We start from the raw sequence: 24,697 nt of genomic DNA, 5'->3' as shown, positions 1-24,697 counted from the left end.
TTTTTGCTATTGTCGTATTTGTGTCTTATTCACTTTGAGCTAGAAAAAGTTTAGTGAAGAAAACATGGTATCCTATGCTTCCCTATTATTTTTACGTTATGTAATCGGGATAGATCATATTGCTGTTTATAATAACAAAACATGCTAAGAAAGAAAGGCTTGTCATTGGCCCGATTAATTTTCACTCGAAATAATCAATTTTTCACTAAATATAGAAATTTATGAAGATTTTGAGAACGGGTCACAACCGTTCATTTGATGCAATCAAGGGCGAGTTTGCTCATGTTGCTTTTATAAAACAAATTATGTTTCGAACGTCGATACGAAAATCGTATAGTAGGAATACTGAAGCCCATATAGAAGTAGGTGACATCGACATCTCTTTGTTCATTTTTAACGTCGATTTTGAAATGAATGAAGAGATGTTTGAAACGTTCAAAATGTTACGTACTTCTAAATGGGTATTGATATTTTTAATACGTCAATAACTAAAACCTCCAAACATTATACTCCTTATACGAAAATCGTTCTTCGATTTTGTGAAAGCACGCTTCGACAATATGCTAATGTTCTTGCATAAAACCAATCAATTTTACCAAATTTTTCTGCCTTGGCTAAATTATCAAATTTCATTATTTTTTCTTTTCAATTACTCTTGACAACTATGATGACATTATATCGATATTTCTAAATTTGTAAACTTTTCTAGTGACGTGTTATTTGAACCCAGCTCAACTATCAACGTACATTCTTTCAATTGCTTTGCATTTTATGTCGTGTTGGCGCTAATAAACAAGTATTGAAAATAATAAGAACGGTGAACAAAATTTACGTCAGAAATCACATTGACGAAGCACAAAAAATTAGCTAACACAAAACACAAAAAAAGACTGAGTCGCAGCCACGTTGAATGATACAGTTCCGCTATGAAATTGTTTCTCACATTTGCTGAAGCACAGATAAATAGAATACATAATCACGCAGTCCATAAATATATTAGTTGTACGAAAAGTAAATAATAATAAGCAATCTTTTGAATTGAAGGCTGCATAACTTTTTTGTCGTATTATGACATGCAAGATATTGCCACCTCGCGTTTTTAAAACGCACGTATTTTGTTTTTTTGAAAAGCACGCAAAATTAATATGCAATCAGTGCATAAAGCGACCTGATGCGAAATTCAGCAATAATTTCACAATCCGCAAAGGCCCACTTTTACAAATGACGATTTTAGCAATATTAAAACACATTGAGCAACATTACAGCATACGCACTTCAAGATTTATTACATCAAAAAAAATAGTATTTTACACATAATCAGAAAATAACCTAAACTGCAAAAAAGATATGTCCTGCAGTGCGGTTTTACATTCAAGCTGAATCCAATCACGACTACAAAAAGTGTTTTTATAAATACGACAATTTATAAGGCCACACTGAACTATAAGCAGATGCAGTTTGGTAACGTTTCGAATAAACTTAAGATAAAGGCTGGAAGTTGTAGATAGACTTAGAAGGAATAGCCAAGCCCCATACAGAAGTAGGTAGAAAGCATTTTGTGAACGTTTCCAATATTTCTTAAGATAATGTCTGGCGATTGTAGTTAGACGTAAAATGAATATCAAAGCCCTAACATAGGAACGTTTCGAATAAATCTTAAGGTAATGTCTGGCGGTTGTAGTTAGACGTAGAACGAATAGCAAATCCCATACAGAAGAACTTACTTAGTACTTATGTAAGGGCTTGATATATATAACAACAAATAGTCAGCCAATATATTTCAAAGTTTGCATACGATCTAAAAAAGCAGAAAACAAACAGAGTTGTAAAAAGTCTGCAGCAATGTCGATAAACAAGCAAAAAAACGACACTTCAAAAAAACGTTGATCTTCCATTTCCTTTTACGAGCGAGATGTCATTTGGATTTCAAACAACAACATTTGAATTTTTAAACAACAACAAACCGCCACGTGGTGTCTGTGACGTCACAGTTCACTTGCGGAGCTCCAGTTTGGCGACGGTTCGCTCGTGCACCTCGTCAGGGCCGTCAGCGATGCGTAACGCACGTGACCACATGTAGAAGCCGGCCAGGGGAAAGTCCCCGGAAAGACCTGCGAGGATTTTTGGGTTTAAAGCAGTAATTCCCAAACTGTGTGCCGCGGCACACTAGTGTGCCTCGAGAGATTGTAAAGTGTGCCGCAAAACTTTTTGTAATTTTGGAAAATAAGTTTTATCTGTGTTACCAATGGGCATACATTCAAGCATATTAGACCTAAATTCGCACTATCCGTTACAAATTAATAATATTGAGACATTTACATATAAAGTGTGCCGCGAAAATATTTAAGTTTTTTTAGTGTTCCGCAAGCTAAAAAGTTTGGGAACCACTGGTTTAAAGCAATGAATATTTACCTTTTGACACTAGCGAACCGATTTACACAAAAATTATATACTGAAAAGTTTAGTGTGGTAAATGTAACTTAAGCCTGTGCTGGAGCAAAAAACTACTACCACGAAGCCGGAGCTGGAGCTAGTGGTTAAGTGTTTATGGTGTTTTACTGTGTTGTTTAATGCAGAGGTTCTCTCATTGTGTGTTTCCCCGAAAGACCTCTGAAGGGCTAACCGAATTCATTCGATCAATTAAACGAGTGGTTCTCAAACTATGCGTCGTTTTAATTTTCCAAGGGCGTCGAATAATAATTGCTTTTTGTACATAAACTCAATTGCGGTAATCACATACTAAAAAATATTGTCCCCTGATACTTGCATTAGAACCTGCAATACATATACTGCAGTATTTCGTTATTTTTGAAACAAACAAATAAATAAATTGGCTTTGGTGTACGAGTTCTGCTACTTTTCCAATTCGCGTTTAACCCATATAATAATTCTCGGGTTTATTTGGAATTCCCCTCGTAGGAGAATTTTGAAGTTTCAAGGGGGAGCATTTTTGAATTTGATTAAACGAGCACAGTTGGGAGTAAAATATATGTATGAGGGTTATAAGAAGAGCCCACTTAAGAATCTAAACAGTGCAGGTATATTTTGCAAGATATCTTTGACTGGAGTGTATAGTTTCTTATTTTACGTCACGATACGCTCTGTGAGCTCTCTGTAGGTACCATACATATTTACTAGGATTGCATTTATTTTTTCATGAATATATCATTCAGCCAAGTAGATTGTGAATAATTTGGTGCAAAAATGGAGGCTAAAAAGCTTGAGATTTCAAAAAGGTTATGCACTCTCTTCATATATTGACAAATTTACAGATGCTGTTTTTCTTAGGAGGGAATTGAGTTTAAAATTGCGATTAAAGTGGTACACGGGATAAAAAAGGTCGAGTGCCCATGGTTTACTAATATGAAAGCATGGGTTCCGGCAACCAGAATTTCCAATAAACAATTCTTTACTGAGACTATAGGAAAAGTCAGTAATAAACAACACTTTCCTTGTGCGGTTTAAAATTCGTGGGAAGCGCAAAAATATTTAACTTTACGCAGTAGTATTATTTAAAAAAAAAAGTTTCAGTTGCACAAATAAATAAAAATCGTTTTAGCGGTTTTCACACTGATGGAAAGCAGAGGTTCTGCAACTGGGGTCTGTGAGATAACTTATCGGTAATTTTAAATACGGCCATTATAAAAAATATTCACAAACTGTAAACTTCATCACAATCATTACACTTTTCTACGTAAATATTTTGTTGCCTAATTGTCATGGCCGCTTACAGGGCTCAAAATATCTAGCGTCCACACCAGACGCAGTAGATACACGGTTAGTTCGTTCCCTGTACACACTGGGGGTACGCTTTGTTTTATGACGTCATAGTCAACCCACCTGCGGCGCCGAACGATTGCATAGCTCGGTCGATAACGCGCGACACCGCGTTGGGAACTGCCACCTTTATCATCGCGATCTCCTTGCGGGCGCTCTGCAAGAAGAAAAGCATTCTTTAAAAACGCACAATAAAGCCTTTTATGACGTAATATTGTTATTAGAACGTTGGATATTCCTATAAGAATAAGATACGAATCCGGAGTCTGTTTAAACTTAGAATTTAAAACTTTAAAATACCTGTTACCATTTGAAAGCGTTTTAATGTAACCTTTTTTCTACAATCACTAGTAGTTTATCAGGTTAAATAATATGAAATACCGTAATGATAAAAGCCATACATCCTATCAACAAAAAATGTCGTGAAATGGTTAAAATACACACGTGGCATCGCAGTACTTAGCCCGAAGTGACATTCAACAAAATTTTGTTGAATGATACTTGAGTGGAATTTGTCGATCATCAAAAAAAATTAAGATAAGTGGACAAGAGTGCCATTGACTTTTTATTCGTTCTTATATTAATATTCGCGATTGCTATGATGGATTCCGTCTCCTACATGGTCTAGTGGTTAGGATTCCTGGCTTTCACCCAGGCGGCCCGGGTTCGATTCCCGGTGTAGGAAGCTTTGCATTGGTGGTTCAGTGGTAGAATCCTCGCCTGCCACGCGGGGGGCCCGGGTTCGATTCCCGGCCAATGCAATCCTTTTAATTTACCACTTTTAAAATATTTACGAGTTTGAAAACTTTAAATTTCAGACCAAGTTGAGAGCATCAAATCACGAGTAGCAGAAAAAGTCTTTACAGTGAAATGCACTGATATGCCCAGCATAGGGGCATTTACTGAAAGTAAAGGTTTCGTATAGTGTTCGCGTGTCAGCTAAATCGAATTCATTCCAAAACGACAAAATAAAAACTAAGAAAATAAGTTTAATGGTGAACATAACGGCCCAAATAGACGTAAAAAACGACATGCTTTATTGTTTAAACGTTTCGACACACTCGCAGGTGGCTTACACCTCGCTTCTGCGCACCTTTTTATAATTCCTTTATGCGACTAAAGTGTATATAAACGGGTGTAACTGATGTGGCCTTCATATCACTGATGATGGCATGAGCATTTGCCGAAACGTTTGAACAATAAAGCATGTCGCTTTTTACGTCTATTTGGGCCGTTATTTTCACCATAAGTAGTTTAACGATCTAAACATATATTATATAACAGTAGTGCATAGCCATAGCCTATTGAGTGTGGCGGGTTTAAATAGGTAAATAACAGTGATTCCCCAAGATGCTAGAATTCTTGGGCAGCCCTGGTCTAAATCATTACGATTTAACAGCTACCTAATTCGGTTAACCTTGCCACATTTGATTGTCATGCTTCCGCTATAGACACCAGCCTTCGCCTTTAACACTTGAATATGTTTTTATAGAAACGGTCGTTGAATTCAGTTAACTATCGACCTCAAGTGGTTTTGTTTAAAAAAGTCGCTCTTCCTGCGCTTTGTTTTCGTCTCCTACATGGTCTAGTGGTTAGGATTCCTGGCTTTCACCCAGGCGGCCCGGGTTCGATTCCCGGTGTAGGAAGCTTTGCATTGGTGGTTCAGTGGTAGAATCCTCGCCTGCCACGCGGGGGGCCCGGGTTCGATTCCCGGCCAATGCAAGTTTTGATAGTTTACAAAATTTGAGACCAAGTTTAGAGCATTTTAGTGAAAGTAAAAAAAGATATGCTGTCTCTATGAAAAAAAACTTTAATTTAAAAAAAAAGAGGCAAAGTCTTATATGTATTTAGCAGTATTGCAAGCAAGTCATTTTGAAGACATAAAAAGTCTTTAACAAAAATAACAAGTTAAGTCATTAGTAGGGGAAGTCAATTCTAAGTCAAATCACTGATATAAAATCATCAAATAAAATTGGTGAAATAGACCAATTACGATTAAACTCAACCAAAAAAGTAACCAAAAATATGATAAAAATCAAGCAAAAATTGAGCTATATTTCAACTCAATTCATTTGACTCGATGACGTTAGTCCAAGTCAAGTCATTTGGCAAAAGACTTAAGTTAAGTCAGCAGGTCATTTCGCCGAAAAGAATTGAGTCAAGTCTTTCAAAAACAGTGGCTTAAGTCAAGTCATTGGCATAAGTAATTACAACACTGGAATTCATCTGAAATTTGAACGTTTATCCACCTTATTCCCGTCGACATCCATCAGATGAGCGGCCTTAAGAACCAACAACCTGCACTGGTCGATCTCGATCCGCGAGGTGGCGATGTTGCGCAGTATCGTGTCGCGCTCCGCTAGTGGGCGCCCGAACGTCACACGGGATTGAACCTAAATATTTAAAAGTTTTTTTTTATGTTTTTTTTGGGTATGAATTGTTTTTTAAGTATGATTTTTTAATTTGACAGCATTGTGCCTAAAAGACCTGACACTGAAAGCGGTCTTAAAAAAATCTATTTTGCATTGTTTACGTTTGGTTTATTCACTTGAAGCAGTTTAGATAGCACTTTGTAAGCAATTTTTAATCCAGAGGTGAAAGTGAAATGATTTTCGTCACGGATGAATGGAATTTTCGATGACGAAGTCACAAAGTTACCTCATAATGTGACGTCGAAAAACAAGTAACTCTAATAAAGCGCCACTACTAAAATATTAGTCTGAATCAGTTATTTTAACCGGTAAGGCGTACCGACAATAATTCTTTTATCTACTTTTACCACTGGGTAAATTACAAAGCACTTTCTGTATGTGACAAAACACGCACTTTCCAGGGCTTATAGGATATTTTTCTTTTTGCATTGTCCATATAACTTACTTTTATACTGCGACTAAATAAATAACACAAATGCGAATTTATTTAAAATCTAACCCAGCTTAAATAACTTTTGACCCCTACCACTCACCCGTTCTTTCATCAAATCCAATGAGCGCTCGGCGGAGCCTATCATTCTCATGCAGTGGTGTATGCGACCGGGGCCAAGACGAGCCTGCAATACAAGAAACAAACTAAATAAGGTGCAGTAAAACATTTTCAAAAAAAAGTCAATTTGCAAATAAATTTTGAATTTTTTGCCGGAATAAATCAATAAATTGAAACAAAAATACGAAATTTTGCCTCTTACTCTTTTCCTCACACCTGCATACATGGTATGGCCGATGTCGTGAGTTTTATTTAGTTAAGTCCCAAAACAGAATAAACAAAACCGACTGATTTTGGTACGGCCTACAAAGGCACAACTGTAATCATTAAAAGCAACAAGAACATCTCTATTATTGTTCAGTCCTACTTCAGAAGGGCTCGATTTCAAATATACACTGTGATGCGTTTGAACTAATTATAAAATGCGTTCAAAGACAATTGTAGGTTTTTAAAACCAAATATTGGACTGCCCTTGAACGTTTTTTTAAAATAATTCGAAAATAAAACACTATAAATGCCATGTCCAACACAATTAAAAATTGTTAAAACACGTTTTTTTAACGGCACTTTCTAAACACATAACTTAAGCTGGGTACAAAATAAAATCAGACTACTGAAAGACTTTTTAAAAAACAATGTTGTTTTTCAAACAGTTTTAAACACGTAAATCAATTCAAAATCCAAGTCTTTTAAATATTTAAACATTTTGTGACAGCCATGGTATAACAAATAGCTATAAATAAAACAGTTAACAAAAATAGCAAGCCAAACAAACCTGTGCGATTTTGAATCCGTCGCCGAGCCCAAGTATGACGTTGCTTTTCGGCACAATTACGTCATCAAACGTGACCTCGCCGTGACCCACAGGTGCGTCATCGTATCCGAACACGGTCAGGGGTCGCACTATCTTCACACCGCTCGAATCGGCCGGCACGATCACCATACTTTGTTGCTTGTGGCGATCGGCTGTAAGAGACATGGGTACATGTGAGTTTGTTGAATGGTCACACGCGGTGGTCGAGCAATTGGCATCCATTTTGTATTAAGGCCTCATGGTACGTGTTTTATAATCAAACGGTTTGGTTTAAGCAATTATAACGAAAAGTTGTTTAAAATGGTTCTCAGGTTCCTTGAGCGAAATTATTCTATTGTTTGTCACGCTACATACGTGGTTAATATTAAAACGAAAAAAATAACTCGACTTGTCTCCTTATGTTTTGCATTTAATAGTAGGTATTTTTAATATGTTGTAACTAAGCCCAAAATTGATTACATCACAGGTCACAAAACTACGGCCCGCGAGACAGATCCTGCCCACCAGCTCAATTCCCACAACCAGCGGCATATTTTCTTAATGATGCGGATAATAATAATATAGTAAAAGGAATGTCTGTCGGATGCAAATAAAAGCTAAATTTAAATTTAAGATATTTTAATCTAAACAACAATTCATAAAACTTACTATATATAATATTTTAGTAACTTCTTCAAACGATTTAGGCAAATAACGCTTACTAAGTGACGCATACTGATCTCGCCTTTATTTGCACAAGTCGAGATATGGAAAAGTTTTAGAAACACTAAGCACGTTAACACAACGCGTTGAACTTTGACCTGTGACGTCATTCTTTCCCATGAAGATAATCACTTTCATCCTGGGGTCCAGAACCCCCGAGGTCCACCACTTCCTGCCGTTCAGGACCAGGTTGTCGCCTTGTGCGGAAATGGAAGATCGAATGTTGGTGGCGTCAGATGAGGCAACCTTTGGATGAAACAGCGAAATTGAACTCGGGTTGTTTTTCTACTTTACAAGTTTACAAGAAAAACTTTATTACGGGTTCACGGACATACCCTTAACCCGCGAGGTATTTTACAGACGAGTTTAAAATCATTTCCACCGATTGCTTAAAAAACTACGGCCGAAAAAATCAAGCCGAGTGTACCGAGTACGACACATTTGCTGATTCCGTTGAGTCCTGAATTCGACTTTGACTCTAAAGTTATATTTTACCTATTTACGTTACAAAAATATAGGGTGGATATGCAGAAAGCTACACATAGGGTTGTTATATAACCCATACACCTCCATAGCGTGAATGGAAAATAACTTACAAGCATTTCAAGATATAGTGCTCGCTTCGCTGGTTAGGTGCGCCCACTGGTTTAACGCTTAAAACATACCAAACGAAGTTTTTTTTATTTATGACGTCCTTACGTCAGGTTCTGTCATCGCAAAGCAGCTCCTTATTTCTCCGGCTAGCAGCGGCTTGAGGAACTTTTCCTTCTGCTCATCGGATCCAAACTGCGCCAGGATCTCCATGTTTCCAGTATCAGGAGCCGAGCAGTTGAAAGCCTGGCGGTAAAAAAAGTAGTTTTTTTTTAAATAAAGTTGTTTTACACCTTTTTCAACCTTTGTTGTTCTCAACTGGCAGTGTTGGAACAGGCTTAGATCCGAAAATAAACTTAGAAAATAATAATATTATTATTATTCTATCAACTTTTTTGGAGAACTAACAAAACGTTAAACGCCTGGCGGTAAAAAAAAGTAGTTTTTTTAAAATAAAGTTGTTTTACACCTTTTTCAACCTTTGTTGTTCTCAATTGGCAGTATTGGAACATGTTTAGATTCGCATTGTTATAGAGTAGACAATAGTGTTTTTACTGACTACACTTAAGTCGCTATTTTTGAAATGAGTTGATTTATGTTTTTTTCGGCAAAATTATTTGACTTTATGTAAGTCAGTATTTACTAGATTTAAATCACTAATCAGTTGATTTAAAACTTTTTGGCCAAATTATCTCTCTAGACTTCAGTCGTTCAGATGTGACTTAAGTCAGTGTTTCACAACCGCAAAGTTTTTTTAAAATTATGTTGTTTTAGACCTTTTTTATCTTCGTGTTTCTTTTAGGATCTTGCGATATGGATAAAATATCAACTGGCAGTGTTGGAACAGGCTTAGATCCGACAATTAACATTGCAAATATTAATGATAATACTATACTATTATTTATTCTTGTTTTTCAACTAACAACAGCGTTTTAACGACTACACTTAATTCACTATTTTTAACTGACTTTACTTAAGTATTTTTGGTAGAAATACTTTAATTGACCTAAGTCAGTGTTTTTCTTAACCCATGGGTCGTAACACAAAATTGTGCCGGCGTTTGATTTGGTTGGGTCACCGACTGCAGTAATTTTATACTGTTAGATTTAAAGATTGATTCTGCGAAAGATTGCTATACTATTCAAAAAAATTGCAGGAGCATCATATACATTAAATTCGTTTTTTTTTAATTTCTTTATGCTGGATATCTTAAGTTATGTTTACTTACAAAAGTTTCTAGTGGAGTATCGCCTTGTACATTAACAAAAAAGAAAAACATGCATTGGCCGGGAATCGAACCCGGGCCCCCCGCGTGGCAGGCGAGGATTCTACCACTGAACCACCAATGCAAAGCTTCCTACACCGGGAATCGAACCCGGGCCGCCTGGGTGAAAGCCAGGAATCCTAACCACTAGACCATGTAGGAGACGAAAACAAAGCGCAGGAAGAGCGACCTTTTTAAACAAAACCACTTGAAGTCAACAGTTAACTGAATTCAACGACCGTTTCTATAAAAACATATTCAAGTATTAAAGGCGAAGGTTGGTTTCTATAGCGGAAGCATGACAATCACATATGACAATGTTAACAGAAATAGATAGCTGTTAAATCGTAATGATTTAGACCAGGGCTGCCAAAGAATTCTAGCATCTTTGAGAATCAATGTTATTTACCTATTTAAACCCGCCACACACAATAAGCTATGGTTATGCTCTTCTGTAATGATAATATATGTTTAAATTGTTAAACTACTTAGGTTTCATTTTGTATTTTTTGGAATAATGTTCATTTAGTTAAAACGCGAACACTAATACGAAACTTTTGAGTATGGCAAATTAGTTTTAGAGTTTTTTCAGTAAATTGTATAATTATTAAGGTCCACATTTAACACTCTAAACTTTAGAGTCTAAAGAAAAACAAACCGCATTCCGACAGTTAAGTGGACCTGCCATAGGCCATCACAGCCGGTATTTTAAACAAACCTCAACTAACCAGGATAAGGAATATCGCATTGAATAGTTTCAAAATGCTGGCATACCTCGGGGGCATAGGAGCTCCTTCCCATTATTTCGCACAAGTAAGCGTACTCGACGTTCGTGAGTCCAGCCCCGTATTTTGCACCCGGGTCGCTTTCCTCAGGCAAAAACAGGTTCCAAAGACCACAGGCCTTCGCTTTTGCCTGCAAAACAAATTATGAGTAAATGTTGTTGGAATTTAGCAATGCGACATTTTTGTCTGTAAACGTATGCCTCTGATTTTCATTTATATAAGTATTTTTGCAATAAGTTCTAGTTCGAGTGAAAAGTGTAGCTTCAACTACTTTCTGAAGTTTCTGGGTTGAAATTTTACTTCAGCAGCTTGATAGCTCAGTTATTCGAGCGGTGGTCGAGTTATACAATGGGTGTGAGTTCGAACCTCAACCCAGATGCTTGACAGCTCGGTTTATAAAATAACGCTTGGTGTAATCATAGGTACAAGTTTAATTTTATTTAAGGTTTGTTGGTTAACTTGGTCGGTACTACGGATGTCAGATAATACCGGATCCGAGCCGGTACCGTTCGATAGCAATTTTAGTCATGGTTTGCATTGCAATGCAGCATTTTTTACTTTGCAAGATAAATTTATAAAAAAACAACAGATGGTAATTAAACCAAAAAGCTTTTTTTTTGCCTAATAGCCTTTGGAAAAGTTATGTTTACATAATTTTTAATCTACTTTATTAGTTCGAGCATAACAATGACGTCATTGTTTTTGTTAAATATGGGTTATTGGATTAAAATGTCAAGTATAGGACATCCATAGATATATATATATTATTGACCACTTCTATACCGACTATGGTTGTCCTATACTTGACATTTTAATCCATTTATAGTCGGTATAGAAGTGGTCAATAATATATATATATAATTTAAACAATTAATCAATTAAAAACAATTGCATTGGCCGGGAATCGAACCCGGGCCCCCCGCGTGGCAGGCGAGGATTCTACCACTGAACCACCAATGCAAAGCTTCCTACACCGGGAATCGAACCCGGGCCGCCTGGGTGAAAGCCAGGAATCCTAACCACTAGACCATGTAGGAGATACATCCACATCATAAAAAGCGCAACTTGACAAAGATATTTCGACAAACAACTCAGCACTTCACATTCAAGAGCACTCAGCACATCACAACAACCTGACAATTAAAAACGCAGGATTGGTTTCGCGTTTGGCAGTTGTAATTCTCAAGAAGGGATTTCCCCACAAATACACACACTTAAAGCACAACAAGCTTATCGAAACACTGCGTCATCGGTCGATCGATAAAAAACAAGTGAAATACGTTTCAAGGAAACAATGCAGTCGGCTACAAAAATCGAACAGAAGACATCTGGAAGTTTTTTTTTCTGAATTGAACAGATACAGAAGTTACAGAAGTACATCTTTGGACAACAGCAGAACCAAATATATCATATAATTGTTGACAGCCGCAATTGTCTCAATTCTAAATTGAACTATAACACAAAAATTAAAAAGAATCTAAAATAACAATATCTCACAGCCAAAGGATTGTTAAAATACCACAATAAGTATAACAGTAAAAAAACGAATTGAAATCATGAGCCTTGACCCAATCCCCTATATCCAACTTCAAAACAACGTTTCAAAAAACACAAATCCGTAATCGGCCTCGAGACAAAACAAAAGTGCAATCGAAAGGTCAAAGTTTATTCGAAATCGCGCCTCCTCCGTCAAATCACCTTTATCTCATCCAGTTTCGGGTGAATGGTCCACTTCTGATCGGATTGGTAGAACTGCTTGAACTTGGGTTCGACCGGATAGATGTGTTCGTCCATAAAGTCGATCAACTTGGCGTGAAGATCTTGTACCTCAGGTCGCAGGGCACTAACGTCGATGGGAATGACTGGCGACATAAACGTGTCTTATTAGCAATGACTTAAGTACATTACGTGACTTTAGTGCACTTAAGTCACTGTTTTCAAATTACTTAACTTGACTTTAGTGGACTTAATTCACTGTTTTGAAATTACCTATTTTGGGCAAAATCACTTTAATTAACGTGTTTTGGGCAAAATGACTTCACTTGACTCAAGCATTTCGGGAAAAATGACTTCACTGAACTTAAGTATTTTAGACAAAATGACTTAACTTGACTTAAGTATTTTGGGCAAATGACTTGACTTGAACTTTAGTCAATGTGTCAAATAAATTAGGTTAAAATTAAGTAAAACAATTTGATTGTTATATGTTGTGTTTTTGTTATTTTTTAAGTTGATTTATTGTTTATAATAAAAATAGTTTTGCTAATTTTAATAGTTTTAATTTTTGCAATGACTTCACTTGAAGATGTCTTGCACAAATAATTACCTTCACTTGGACTTAACATTTGGTTAGATATACAGAGCTACCAAGCCGATTGGAATGATGTGAAAAAAATGACAAGTTTTTGGTTTGTAAGGAAGAAACGTGAGAGTAAAAAGTTGATGGATATTTCGCCCTCAAACAGTGATCACCGCCGCCAAATTACTCTTCTATAATCATTACTACAACCTATAGCCGTAATTACTTAAAAAAAATTAACCTACTTTTTCAAGTTCGGGTCTTATCGGGCCTTTCTTAGGCGCTTGTTTAAGAGATGTTAAACCGATTAGCCAACATTTTATTTAGACCAGGGGTTCTTAAACTTTTTTTACCGCGGACCCGATGACGTCATAATACAAACAGACTTCAGAAATTTGCTGTTTTCGGTCCAAAAAATGTGAAATGAGGTAAAGTCCAAGTATATATTCAGTGCAAAAACGTTTTATTTTTAACTATAGCCTACTTTTCTTTGAAAAGAAGACTGCTTGAATATACACTAATAGTTCAATTAGGCCTTCATGGACCCCCTAAAACTGGCTCACGTACCCCCAAGGGGTTCAGGGACCCCAGTTTAAGAACCCCTGATTTAGACAATGAGGAATTCCTAACGAAAAACAACAGAAAGTAGAAAACCCAAAAAATAAATCTCAGTACAAGTTACTGTCAGGAAAAAACATATGGTTAAACTAATAAGCTCAACCTGGGTAACAAACGGCAATTCTGGACAAAATGTTTCCGTGATAGAATTGTTATAAACAACGCACATAGTTCGTGTGGGTCAGCAAAGCCCTTTCAATGTCAGACCGCTGGTGTTGTCAGGAAAAGATTTACAAAATTTAATTTCGCCTAAGTTTGCATTAAATTAAAAGAGTTCATAGAAAACACTAAAATGGAACATAGCAATAAAACTTAGGTCTGAACTTAAAAAATAAACATTTAACAGCCCTTTTAGCACCGACCCTATTCCACTCACAATTTTCTCATAAACAGTTGTTTTAACAGCAAACTCTTTTGTTTCACTCACAATTTCTGGCTTGCGTGCTGTAGCTCCTCCTCTGCTCGCTACCGCCACCCAGCGGGCGTGGTTCGACCTTGTTGAAAAGTCTGAATCCCTCCTTGGCAGCAAACGACCAAGCTGTGTCCGCCATGCTTTCCGCTAACTTACCAGCGGCACTGGCCCGTGACGAACTCGCTTGACCTAAAGACAGATGACAGTCGTTGTTAGGTAGAGTTATGAAATCTCGTGTATATCGTTGTTGCACTACAGGAAATCTCGTGGTAAATTTTCACTGTCGTAAGATTTGGACACGGTTTGTGGTCAAGATGATCCAATAGAATTGTCTTGAGATTCGAGACCCCATTTCGTAGTTTGGGCGAGCTTGTTATTACAATCTTACGCCATATATTGAACATGTTTTAGTTTTAGAATAGTATAGCAAAGCTGGTAGTTCAGGCCAGAAGTTAAATAGGCTTTTTATACAGCCAGATTAACACAACCCTAGCACAGTAATTCAGTCAGGAAACACTTACAGATGTGAAAAGAATTAGGATATACTGACGATGTCCTTGCCGGTGATATATATATATCTTTTAACATAGTGTCTAACCTGAAATACTAGCTTTGTTAGGGTCATGTTATTATCTGGCCAGGGGCGTATCCAGATATTCAAAAAGGGGGGTCCCGAATTTTCAACTTAGGGGATTTACCGTTTTCCGTCTGACGTTAATGACGTCATAAAATAGCGATCGTAATGACGTCGTAGGTAATAAAAAAATCATCAGAAACAGCAAAATAAGCGACCTTTAGACTCCAGCAAAAGCGACCTTTAGACGCAAAGCGAACATGTGCGTCGTCCACACTCCTGCCAGGCGCAATCGTTAATTTTAGGCGAAAAACGAAAACAAAACCGTGAAATATGTGTGATTGATTTTGGTAGATCCATGCACGGGACCACGCTAAATCACAAGCACGTCTTTCGCCACCTGCAATACTAAACGAAGATCGTTTTTCCCGGGTGTTATTCGATTAGCGCGACATCAGCGCCGAGCTGTGTGCCAAGTCAGCTAAAATACAGGCAGTCTTACACCAGAGGCCGGCAACTTTTTTTCTAGTGTTATTTTCATGTTAAACAACTGTGAATCAGGCGGGCTTCGGGTCTATTTTTTCACCTAAAAACTGGTTTAATTACAAGGAGGCAGGAAAAGTGTTGGCGCAAATGTTAATCCAGTTTAGTGTTTGATAACTTTTTAAGTGAGGGCGCACGTGGCGAGCGAAGCGAGCGCGAATTTTTTTTTTTTTTGGTATAACTGCATATCGTTTAAATTTCTTGCAAGTTTTTATTGCATTGCGCGTAAATTTTTCGGCACGTAATTAATGGGCCAAAAAGTATTCGAAATGAATTCGTTTATAGTTTGTCAAAGAGGCGGCGGGCCGATCCGGCCGTAGGTTGCCGACCCCTGTCTTACACCGACAGCCAACAGCGAAAAAACATCAGCACCGCCTAACTCGACGTTTTCAGCGAGAAAAAGGCGGAGACCGCTTGATTTATTGTTGTTGATTGTCGAACACACACTTGCTGATTAGCCAACCTGAACGAATAACAAAATGCGAAAGAGAAAAAATTTCCTGCGTTTACGGTCGACCAAACAAGAAACGAAAAACTGCGTTTTGCGTTTGATTTTGGTTTCGCATTAGCTTAAAACGCGTGACCCAATTACATTAAAAAAACACGCAGCTTCGGACGTGGGTTAAACCATGACAAAAACGAAAATGTCACTTACAAAAGGGGGGGGTCCGAACCCCCAAACCCCCCTGCAAACCCTAGCTAGATAATACAGAGAATTATACGTTACAACAGGCCATAAAACATATTATTCGAAAGGGGGAGCGAGTTTCGATACATGTTATCAAAAAGAGATTTTCGATAAATGATGCGGGCGCGTCCTTATAATCCCATCTCCAAACTGCAAATTAACTTATAAATCCTATCCCCAGACTGAAAACTACCAACATGAAGTGTTCAATTTCTTCACCTTTGGTCGATCTCTTGTATACTCCCTGCAGAATGGCTGCTACCCGAAAGAAGGCGAAAGCCATGTAGAAGTCGAAGTCCTCGATTCCTTCCACTCCCATTTGCCCGCAGTACATGTCGAGAAGTTGCTGCTGGGAAGGTATACCGAGCTCCTGGATGTTGAGGCCCTTGAATCCTGCGGAAACGCTAGTCGTTTAGTCATTTTTAGCTGTATTGGGAAAATACTAATTTTAGTACTAAATTTACTGATTTTTTTGTAAGAAGTAATCATTTTTTTAAAGAAAACAGTTAAATTAAAAGAAAAAAACGTTTTGCACTGAAATGTAGTTAGACTCCATTTCACTTTCATATTGTTTGGACCGAAATCAGTAGACTTAAGAAGTCTATTTGTATTGTGACGACCTTTTTATAATTTTCGTGCCTACATTGGTCCACGCGAAGCAAAAAAAAATTATTGGTCTGCGGTAAAAAAAGTTTAAGAACCCCTGCTTTTAACCCTTCGAAAAACGAGTTCAACCGGTCAGCATTAGCGAGGTTTGCGATGCAAACGGATAAATAGGATTAAACATTAGGCATAAAAGCCCGTGCTTAAGTATATTGTTTAAAAGGAGTTTTCTCAATACATGGGTCGCCGTTGGATTTATTAGGGTTGCCGACTTAAGTTGTTCATGTGGTTTTAATTATTTGGATTGGTTCTGTATATACGGCAGTTATACTGATTTATAAGGCCTTTAATAGAAATCTATATTTTTTTATTATTTAATGCCAATGCATATCCTAAATTCTTCAAGTCTCTAAGTTGTTTTGATCGCGCAAGCAAAGTATATTAGAGCATAATGGTTGGAGGTTTTAGTTAGGCGTAGTAAGAATATTAAACCTCACATAGAACTAGGTTGCATTTTGAACGTTTAGAATAAAGCTTAAGATAATGGCTGGAGACTGTTAGACGTAAAAAAAATATATACACAAGTAGGTAGCATTTTGAACGTTTTGAATAAATTTTTATTCATAGCCTTAACATTGTATCAACATAGAATCAGAACCCTCTTACCATGTTGACAATAAAAAAAGAGTTATTCGAAACGTTTAAAATGTTACCTATTTATATACGGGTTCTGATATTTCTAATACGTTAAAGTGTATAAGTTTGAACGCAAAAAAATGACAAAGTAAAAACGCGGATTGTGTTTGACAAACCGATACAGTGGTTGGTATAAAGTAATAAAAATCGGTAAAATAATTTTTAATAAAAAAAAGATTGCATTGGCCGGGAATCGAACCCGGGCCCCCCGCGTGGCAGGCGAGGATTCTACCACTGAACCACCAATGCAAAGCTTCCTACACCGGGAATCGAACCCGGGCCGCCTGGGTGAAAGCCAGGAATCCTAACCACTAGACCATGTAGGAGACAGAGTCTAAATGCGAAATAGGCGGCCATTATAAACAGATCAGTTTTAAGGGTGCTTGACAATTTTCTCCATAAATTACTAGTTTGTCACGCCAAAACAATTTTGCGTTTTATATGACAGCTATTATGTTTTATAGCAGCGTTAGCTCAAAAAATGTTTTTTACGTTAATGAAACGAGTTGTCACAATTGAAATTAGAAGGAAGAAATAAATATGGGAGAATAAATATGCTAGTAATAATACTTAATCCATACGAACCCAAACGCTAACTCGCACCATAATACAAATAATGTTAACAATAAAAAGCCCTGGACGAAAATATGGTGGGATTCTAGATCAGCGCCGACATTTCAATGATCAAAAAAAAAATCGAACTTTATTAATAATTCCATTACAGCGTGGCAAAATCATTCAACTAAAAAGCACTGTTTTTAGAAAGGGCTTTTTTAACAAAACTTTCACCAATCCCCTACGCTTCCCTGCAAAATTCTGTTTAAATAAACCATGAAAATGTAGAAATATTAAGACACAGTAGAAACTCAGACTGATAGCAATCGCGTCCCACCTTTTACAAATGATGCTTTGATTACTTCTCAGTCACATTAATTGAAGATGATACTGTCTCGTATCGAAACGTCTTAATCAAGATGCTGTCGATCTACTCGACCTTTTTGACTTTGCAATTTATTATCAAGCTACATTACAGATCCGTGCATAGTGTACCCTTTAAAACACAGCTCATTTAAACCAGTAACGAAACAACAACGTTTCTTACCAGGAATGATAGGGAAGGTGGTGGGCAAGTGATAAGGTAGGCAGCAGTAGGCCAGGTCAGATATGGGGTCACCCAAAGTGGACAGCTCCCAGTCCAGCACCGCCAGCACTTCCGGCTGACCGCGTCGGTAAATTAGGTTGTCGACCCTAAACGACAACAAGGGGTAGCGTGAAGGGCACTTTTTGGTGATGTCTTTTGAAAGACGGCATTCATATTTGGAAATGTCGGTTTGCATGATGTGGTAAATTTTAAATTTTTCAAGTAATATATTTCTAAATTAGGCTGTCGAATCTAAACGACAAAAAGGGGTAGTGAAGATGTCACAATTTGCTTTTAGTGGTTTATTCGATTTTTTGATTTTTTTGTAAATTTAGCACTACAGTGTTAAAACCTCTAAGGTTAATGGCTTTGTATACATATGATGCACAATACTGCGAAATCAGTCTAAATTTTCCAAATTTATGACGAATTTGGGAGGCCGATACTGGTTATTTTATTCCGATATCGAAAACCCAAAACTTCTGGCAAAAAATACAGCGTTTCGATCCGAAACCAAATGACGTCATTATTATCGTCAAATAGGCAAACTTGATCGACTTAATAAGTGCAATCATAATGATTTATAGGGTTTTAATCCGAAATTAGTTTTGCGTTAGGAAGCCTATTTATCTTCGATCTTTTAAGCCACATTTTCTCAGAAATTTATCTTTTAAATAGAGAACACTATGTTAGGTCGAAACACCTCGCTGTTATGCACAAATTAAGTCTGTATTGGATCGGCACAGAATATTTTACAGATCAAGATAAAAAATTGCAAATTTATACTTTAAATTCGTCAAAGTGTAAACAAAACCTTTACCAACAAACACAAATAAAAGTTAATTTTCTTAAACTAAAACTCAAACAATATCAAATAAACTAACCTGTAATCCCCGTGCACCACTGTACGTGCTTCTTTACTGGGTAGATGGTCGGGCAACCATTTCATGAGTCGCTCCATCGAGTCAATAGTGTGGGTTTCGCTCGCTCTATATTGTTTTGACCAAGTTCTAACTTGTCTCTCCACATATTTTCCTAAATGTTGGGAAATAGTTTTTAAAAAAGTGGTTATCCCAATATCGCTACCTCTACTGTGTTAAAATAAGGGTATAATGCAAGCATTAAGGGGTGGGATTTTTTGCTTTGGTGTGCAGATTATAGCAATTCTCTTCTAAGTTAAATATTAAGGTCACAAATAACCTATTTTTTTAATTCTAAATTCTATTGCATAACTATGAACATCACTAAAAAATCATATGAAACAAACTTAATCCTCCTGGGTATTAATTTGATAAAATTATTGTCTAAAATTAAAGACATATCTTTAATAATAATTCTGATTTTTTGGAAATTTTGTGTTTGTACCTTGTTTTCCGTAGTCTTGTATACCAGCAACATTAACATTCACCTTGTGTATCTTGCACAACATATCTATCATTTGCTTGTAGATCAGCTTTCTGGTTTCTGGGACCATACCAGGCAGTGAGGGATTCTACAAAATTTTATGTTTAAAAAACAGAAATCTATTTTTTTTATAATTTAATCGTAGCAACCATATTTTTTGACAAACTTGCAAAATGACACTGAAATAACTTGAGTTTTTTTTTTGCTGTAATTCTTAAGGCTGGACAATTAAAAAGATAAATCAGTGAGAAATACTAAATTTTTTTTTATTTTTTTTTACTAAAATTAAAGGAATCGGACCACCCTTGTTTATTTTGATATGGCACATAATATATTATTTAGTGTAACTGTAATTAAAATTTTAATTTAACAACGCACCTTGTAGATGTTTCCCTGGACAAGTTCCATCAGGTAGAAAGGTGTTCCAATTATGGACGAATCCTCACACAAATCAACTAACGGAGGTACTTTGACTCCATAGGAGCCCACTGCATGCATTATTCTGCAACAGTAATGAGTTACCGACAAGAAACATCAGGAATTAAAAAATAAAACAAATATCTATCTTTCAAATTAAAAAAAATAAGAGTTTTCCACTAATTAAGAAAATACAATTTTTTTTTGGTAAATCATTTTTTGGAAACAAAACTATACAAATATTTATTTTTTAATTGTGAGACTACAGAAAATAAAATCCATTAAACTTATTGATAATATTTAATAATATAAACTTTTTCCACTTAAAGTTTTCAAAAATTTAAGTACAAAAAAAGTTATTTTTTATCACAATTCAAGTAAAATTATTTATCACATACGCTTGCAAGACAAAGTGATTTAAAATGTATAGCATGTTAAGCATTTAAAGAAAATGACCAATCACATATTTGTTGCAATATACTCACTTACAACTTTACAAAACTTATACATTTACCTTATTTTCCATGAGGCATGCTAAGCAATAAAGGCAAATAATTACCTGTATTCTCGTTCAACGGCGTGTGCAGACGGCAGCAATTTTCCAGGTGGCTTCTTTCGCAGGACATATTTCTTAAAGCTCGGCCCGAAATCAATCAGATAAGTTGGGTTTGACTGACCGTGACTGAATTGTCTGACTTCGGGATTGTGCCCGACGTTTATACCTAGCTTATCGTTTGCGTATTCTGTGAACTTGTTTAACGAAAATTCCATATCTTTCCGCACAGGCTGGGTGCCCTTTTTCCACGTCGTTAAAGGCAGTTTGATGAATTCTTCGAGTTCATTCAGCGCTAAGTGCACATCATCTACCTAGTTTTAAAAAAAAAAATAAATAAATAAATAAACAAAAAAAATTTTTTTCAATTGAGATTTAAATTTTAAATTGAAGCAAATATCTGTTTGAGTGATCTATATTTTTTTTTTCTGATTACAATAGACCGCAGTTACAATACAGTGAAGTTTGCACATCAGAAATAAAAATTGCTTGTTAATTATGACAAGAAATTATAACATCCCCATCTATTACGTTCACACTTCTTATGTTTTGTTTTTTGCATGGTGTTTTGTTTGTTCATAATAAGATATGATAAAGTTGAATAGTTTTGAAAAGAGCTTTAAAACGTGCTTTTTTCTACAGTACATAGATTTACCTTTAAAAAAATATATTTTTTCATTTTAAGTGGTAAACATTTGCTGAAGTTTATTTCTGCTTACTTTAATAGTATATATTCCCAAACTTTTAGCGGTTGTAACATTAGGAAGCATATCATCAAGAAAAATAGCCTCCGAGGGTTGGCATTTCAGCCGATTTAGGCATAAGTTGTAAATCACTGTTCCTGGCTTGTTCATACCTTCTACAGCAGATTCAATAACCTGAATAAAGAATATGTATGAAAACATTTAAGTGTGTTGATCGATCTAACACTTGTTAGTTATACAGCAGAAATTATTTTGTTAGTTTGTATTAGAAGCTGAAAAATATAAGTTATGCTCTTAAATTGAAATTTTTAGGTTAAAAAATAACAAATAAAAACAGAAAAAATTAATTAAATAAAATTTGTCTTTGAATTGCAGATTTAACAACCCAAATAAAAATATTCGTAAAAAATATTACCATGTGTATATAGTTTTATAGCAGAAAAAAAATATTATTAGTGCTAGAACCTAAAAAAATATATTGTCTTTAAATCTTAAATAACTGTTTTTAGTGTTCTACACTGTCTTTATGAAATTCAAAATTCCTAAAGAAACATATTGTTTCAAAACATATGAATAGGTTTGAACTCAAAGACTCAGCCATACTAACACCATGACAACTTCTGAAGAGCTAGATCACAGTCATTGTACATGTGTGTGTGTATAAGTTAAAACTGTTATTTGTTAAAAGTAGATAGTAAGAAACAGGACATAAGTAGATTATTTAACCATTTTAACATTGCATTAACTCTTTAGTTTAATTTTATAATTTTTACTTTCAATTTCACTATTTTTTTCTTCAGTTTTACTATTTTAACTGTAATTTTACAAATTTTCCTCTAAAAACTCCAAATTTTGCCCTTTTAGTATGATTCTTCAAGATTTATTTTTCTCATTTTTTGCAATTCTGGGACCATGGTAAGAGCTAGATCACAGTCTTCATACACGTAAGTGTATATGTCTTTTTTGTCAGTCTACCATTTTTTTCCAAGTAGATAATTAAAAAACAAAACAAACTTACCACATCAAATCTGTCTTTACTAAACGGCAGCAACGATCTTCCGTCTGCGTACTTCCAATTGTTGGTCAACAAAGCAGTTTTGATGCCGCTTTCGCGAAGGCAGTCGACTGCTTCCAAAACTTCTGGAATCGGATTTTTCATTCCATTTTCGAGGTAAGACAAAAAGTCACGAACGTCTATGTCTTCTTTCGCCTAAAAGAATTTCAAAATTTTAGTCTGCTCGTTTATCCTTGTCCAATGCGACAAATCAAACTTTATTTTTAAAACCATCAAATAAAAAAGTAAATAGGCAACTGTGTGTTTGTTTAACTAGTTTAGCCAATGGATGGTTTCAAATTGTAAGTTTTGAGTAATTGAATAGGGGAATAAATATTACATGATCAGTTGATCACACATATCAAGAAATTAAACATATAAGACAGAAATAAAATTGAATTCAGTCAAGAAAATTATTTCCATTTGCAATTAAAATTTTGCAATTGTATTATCAATCGATTAAACCAGTTGACAAACAAAAGATAAAAATGAAAATATTTAAATATCCAAATATATTCTTTAGACTTTCCTGTGTAAAGTACAAGACAAATATGTTTTTGCCACAAAATAATGCATTATCAGACTATAGAAAAAAAACAACAAAACAAATTCAATTGCACCAATGAGGTTGTCTTTCCAATGTTTTGTTTATTTCTAGCGACTGATGATGGCTTATTTTTCGTGGAGAAACATATTTCTTCAAAACTAATAAATGACCGACTTTGATTAGGTCAGTAAAGTCTAAAAATAAATTGTTTTCATTTGAAGTTATCACCATGATTTATGTGTAAGGGCGAAGAGATACCTTCTTATTTTACACATTCCGTTTGTCATATCTAAATATATTTATATAATTATATCTATTCCTATATATATTTTATAAAAAGCCTTTTTCAAGAAAGGTTAACCTTTTTCAAGAAGGTATAACATCACAAGTTTCGGAGTTGTTTCTTACTGTGTGTGAGCATTCCTGGCTAAAAACTTCCCCGAACTGCTCAGCGTCGAGCTCCCCAACTTCAAGCTTCATCCAGGCTCCGTCTTTTCCATAATCTTTGATTGCTTTCCAAATTGTACCAGGATAGATCTTCTTTACGGCCTCATATTCTAAAGTTGAAATGGAAAAAAATGAATAAAGAGTGACGCTAGCATAGGGATGGGCAATTATTTTGACAGGGGTCTGCATGAGAAACAAAAAAAGGTTGTCTGAACTCTGAAGTACACATAATATAAAGTATGAATCCTTTTAAAAGAATGCTGTAAATATCCTTGTCTTGACAAGCTGGTAATATTATAAATAGGTGAGGATGCCTTACAAGTGTCATTTATTCAATAAAATATTTAAAAATTAATAAAAAAACATAAAGGCTGACTTTCACACAAAACAAGTTTTATAGAAAGCAAGCTGTGGGCCGGATAAAATTTTTTTGCAGGCCGGTTTGGCCCATAGGCCATAGTTTGCCCAGGTCTGCGTTAGTAGGCTAACCCACCTACTGGTCGTAATGTATAAAAAAACATTAGTTTGTGTAAAATGACAAAAATGTAACATTATCCCAGCGAAATAGCACTATTTTTGAGAACATTATGTACAGATTTTTCATAGAAATATCAATAAAACTTTAAGTGTTAGAATCAAATTGACATGCCTTTCTGAATTTAACCGGTTTGCAAATAAATAACGTTATCATTAACTAAAAAGAAGTGAAGACTAGAATTGCAATAAGCAATAAATTATGTTTTAGATTAGTTTTACCTTTTGTCATTGGAAACGGACTGGGCAGAATGACTCCACCCATGTCGAAAATCACTGCCCGGTATTTGCATCTTATGCTTTGTAGTGAAGAACTTGTAAGCAATCTGTTTAAAACTGGCAATTTCGAAGTCGAAAAAATTCTAGCAATACTCATTTTATTCTTAAGAAAAAGGGGACAGGTAAGAAATTTCCGGATAACAATTATACTTTAAATCTCAATGGTTATAAAGTAAGAGGAGCAAAATAAGGGTTTAAACTGTAAACTATTTTGGCACATTAAATAAAACTCAATTCTTGATAAGCCAACTAGAGTAACGTGGCCGAGA

General features: G+C 35.6%; 1 protein-coding gene and 10 non-coding genes across 11 annotated transcripts; 4 read left to right on the top strand and 7 right to left on the bottom strand.

The window, feature by feature from the left end:
* Nucleotides 1–1,659: 1,659 nt before the first annotated feature.
* Nucleotides 1,660–24,697, bottom strand: LOC146162671 (acyl-CoA dehydrogenase family member 10-like). The gene is made up of 20 exons (XM_083383433.1): nt 24,372–24,697; nt 23,577–23,725; nt 22,586–22,777; nt 21,583–21,741; nt 20,870–21,177; nt 20,272–20,395; nt 19,855–19,981; nt 19,374–19,524; nt 18,451–18,596; nt 16,269–16,442; nt 14,260–14,433; nt 12,614–12,777; nt 10,905–11,045; nt 8,975–9,112; nt 8,374–8,521; nt 7,535–7,725; nt 6,743–6,826; nt 6,027–6,170; nt 3,841–3,934; nt 1,660–2,111 (listed from the first exon to the last, which is right to left on the bottom strand). Exons 1-20 carry the CDS (start codon nt 24,523–24,525, stop codon nt 1,993–1,995), a joined length of 3,081 nt encoding a protein of 1,026 aa, XP_083239559.1. The 5' UTR covers nt 24,526–24,697; the 3' UTR covers nt 1,660–1,992.
* Trnae-uuc (transfer RNA glutamic acid (anticodon UUC)) lies at nt 4,391–4,462 on the top strand. Its single transcript has one exon. It is a non-coding gene; the product is annotated as a tRNA-Glu (tRNA).
* Nucleotides 4,468–4,538, top strand: Trnag-gcc (transfer RNA glycine (anticodon GCC)). The gene has a single exon. It is a non-coding gene; the product is annotated as a tRNA-Gly (tRNA).
* Trnae-uuc (transfer RNA glutamic acid (anticodon UUC)) lies at nt 5,352–5,423 on the top strand. Its single transcript has one exon. It is a non-coding gene; the product is annotated as a tRNA-Glu (tRNA).
* Nucleotides 5,429–5,499, top strand: Trnag-gcc (transfer RNA glycine (anticodon GCC)). The gene has a single exon. It is a non-coding gene; the product is annotated as a tRNA-Gly (tRNA).
* On the bottom strand, nt 10,145–10,215 carry Trnag-gcc (transfer RNA glycine (anticodon GCC)). Its single transcript has one exon. It is a non-coding gene; the product is annotated as a tRNA-Gly (tRNA).
* Nucleotides 10,221–10,292, bottom strand: Trnae-uuc (transfer RNA glutamic acid (anticodon UUC)). The gene has a single exon. It is a non-coding gene; the product is annotated as a tRNA-Glu (tRNA).
* Nucleotides 11,805–11,875, bottom strand: Trnag-gcc (transfer RNA glycine (anticodon GCC)). Its single transcript has one exon. It is a non-coding gene; the product is annotated as a tRNA-Gly (tRNA).
* Nucleotides 11,881–11,952, bottom strand: Trnae-uuc (transfer RNA glutamic acid (anticodon UUC)). The gene has a single exon. It is a non-coding gene; the product is annotated as a tRNA-Glu (tRNA).
* Nucleotides 17,527–17,597, bottom strand: Trnag-gcc (transfer RNA glycine (anticodon GCC)). Its single transcript has one exon. It is a non-coding gene; the product is annotated as a tRNA-Gly (tRNA).
* Nucleotides 17,603–17,674, bottom strand: Trnae-uuc (transfer RNA glutamic acid (anticodon UUC)). Its single transcript has one exon. It is a non-coding gene; the product is annotated as a tRNA-Glu (tRNA).

The sequence above is a fragment of the Ascidiella aspersa genome, chromosome 3 (genome assembly GCF_963924565.1).
Source record: "Ascidiella aspersa chromosome 3, kaAscAspe10.2, whole genome shotgun sequence".
Lineage (NCBI taxonomy): Eukaryota > Metazoa > Chordata > Ascidiacea > Phlebobranchia > Ascidiidae > Ascidiella > Ascidiella aspersa.
This window is presented reverse-complemented; position numbering and strand designations above follow the sequence as displayed.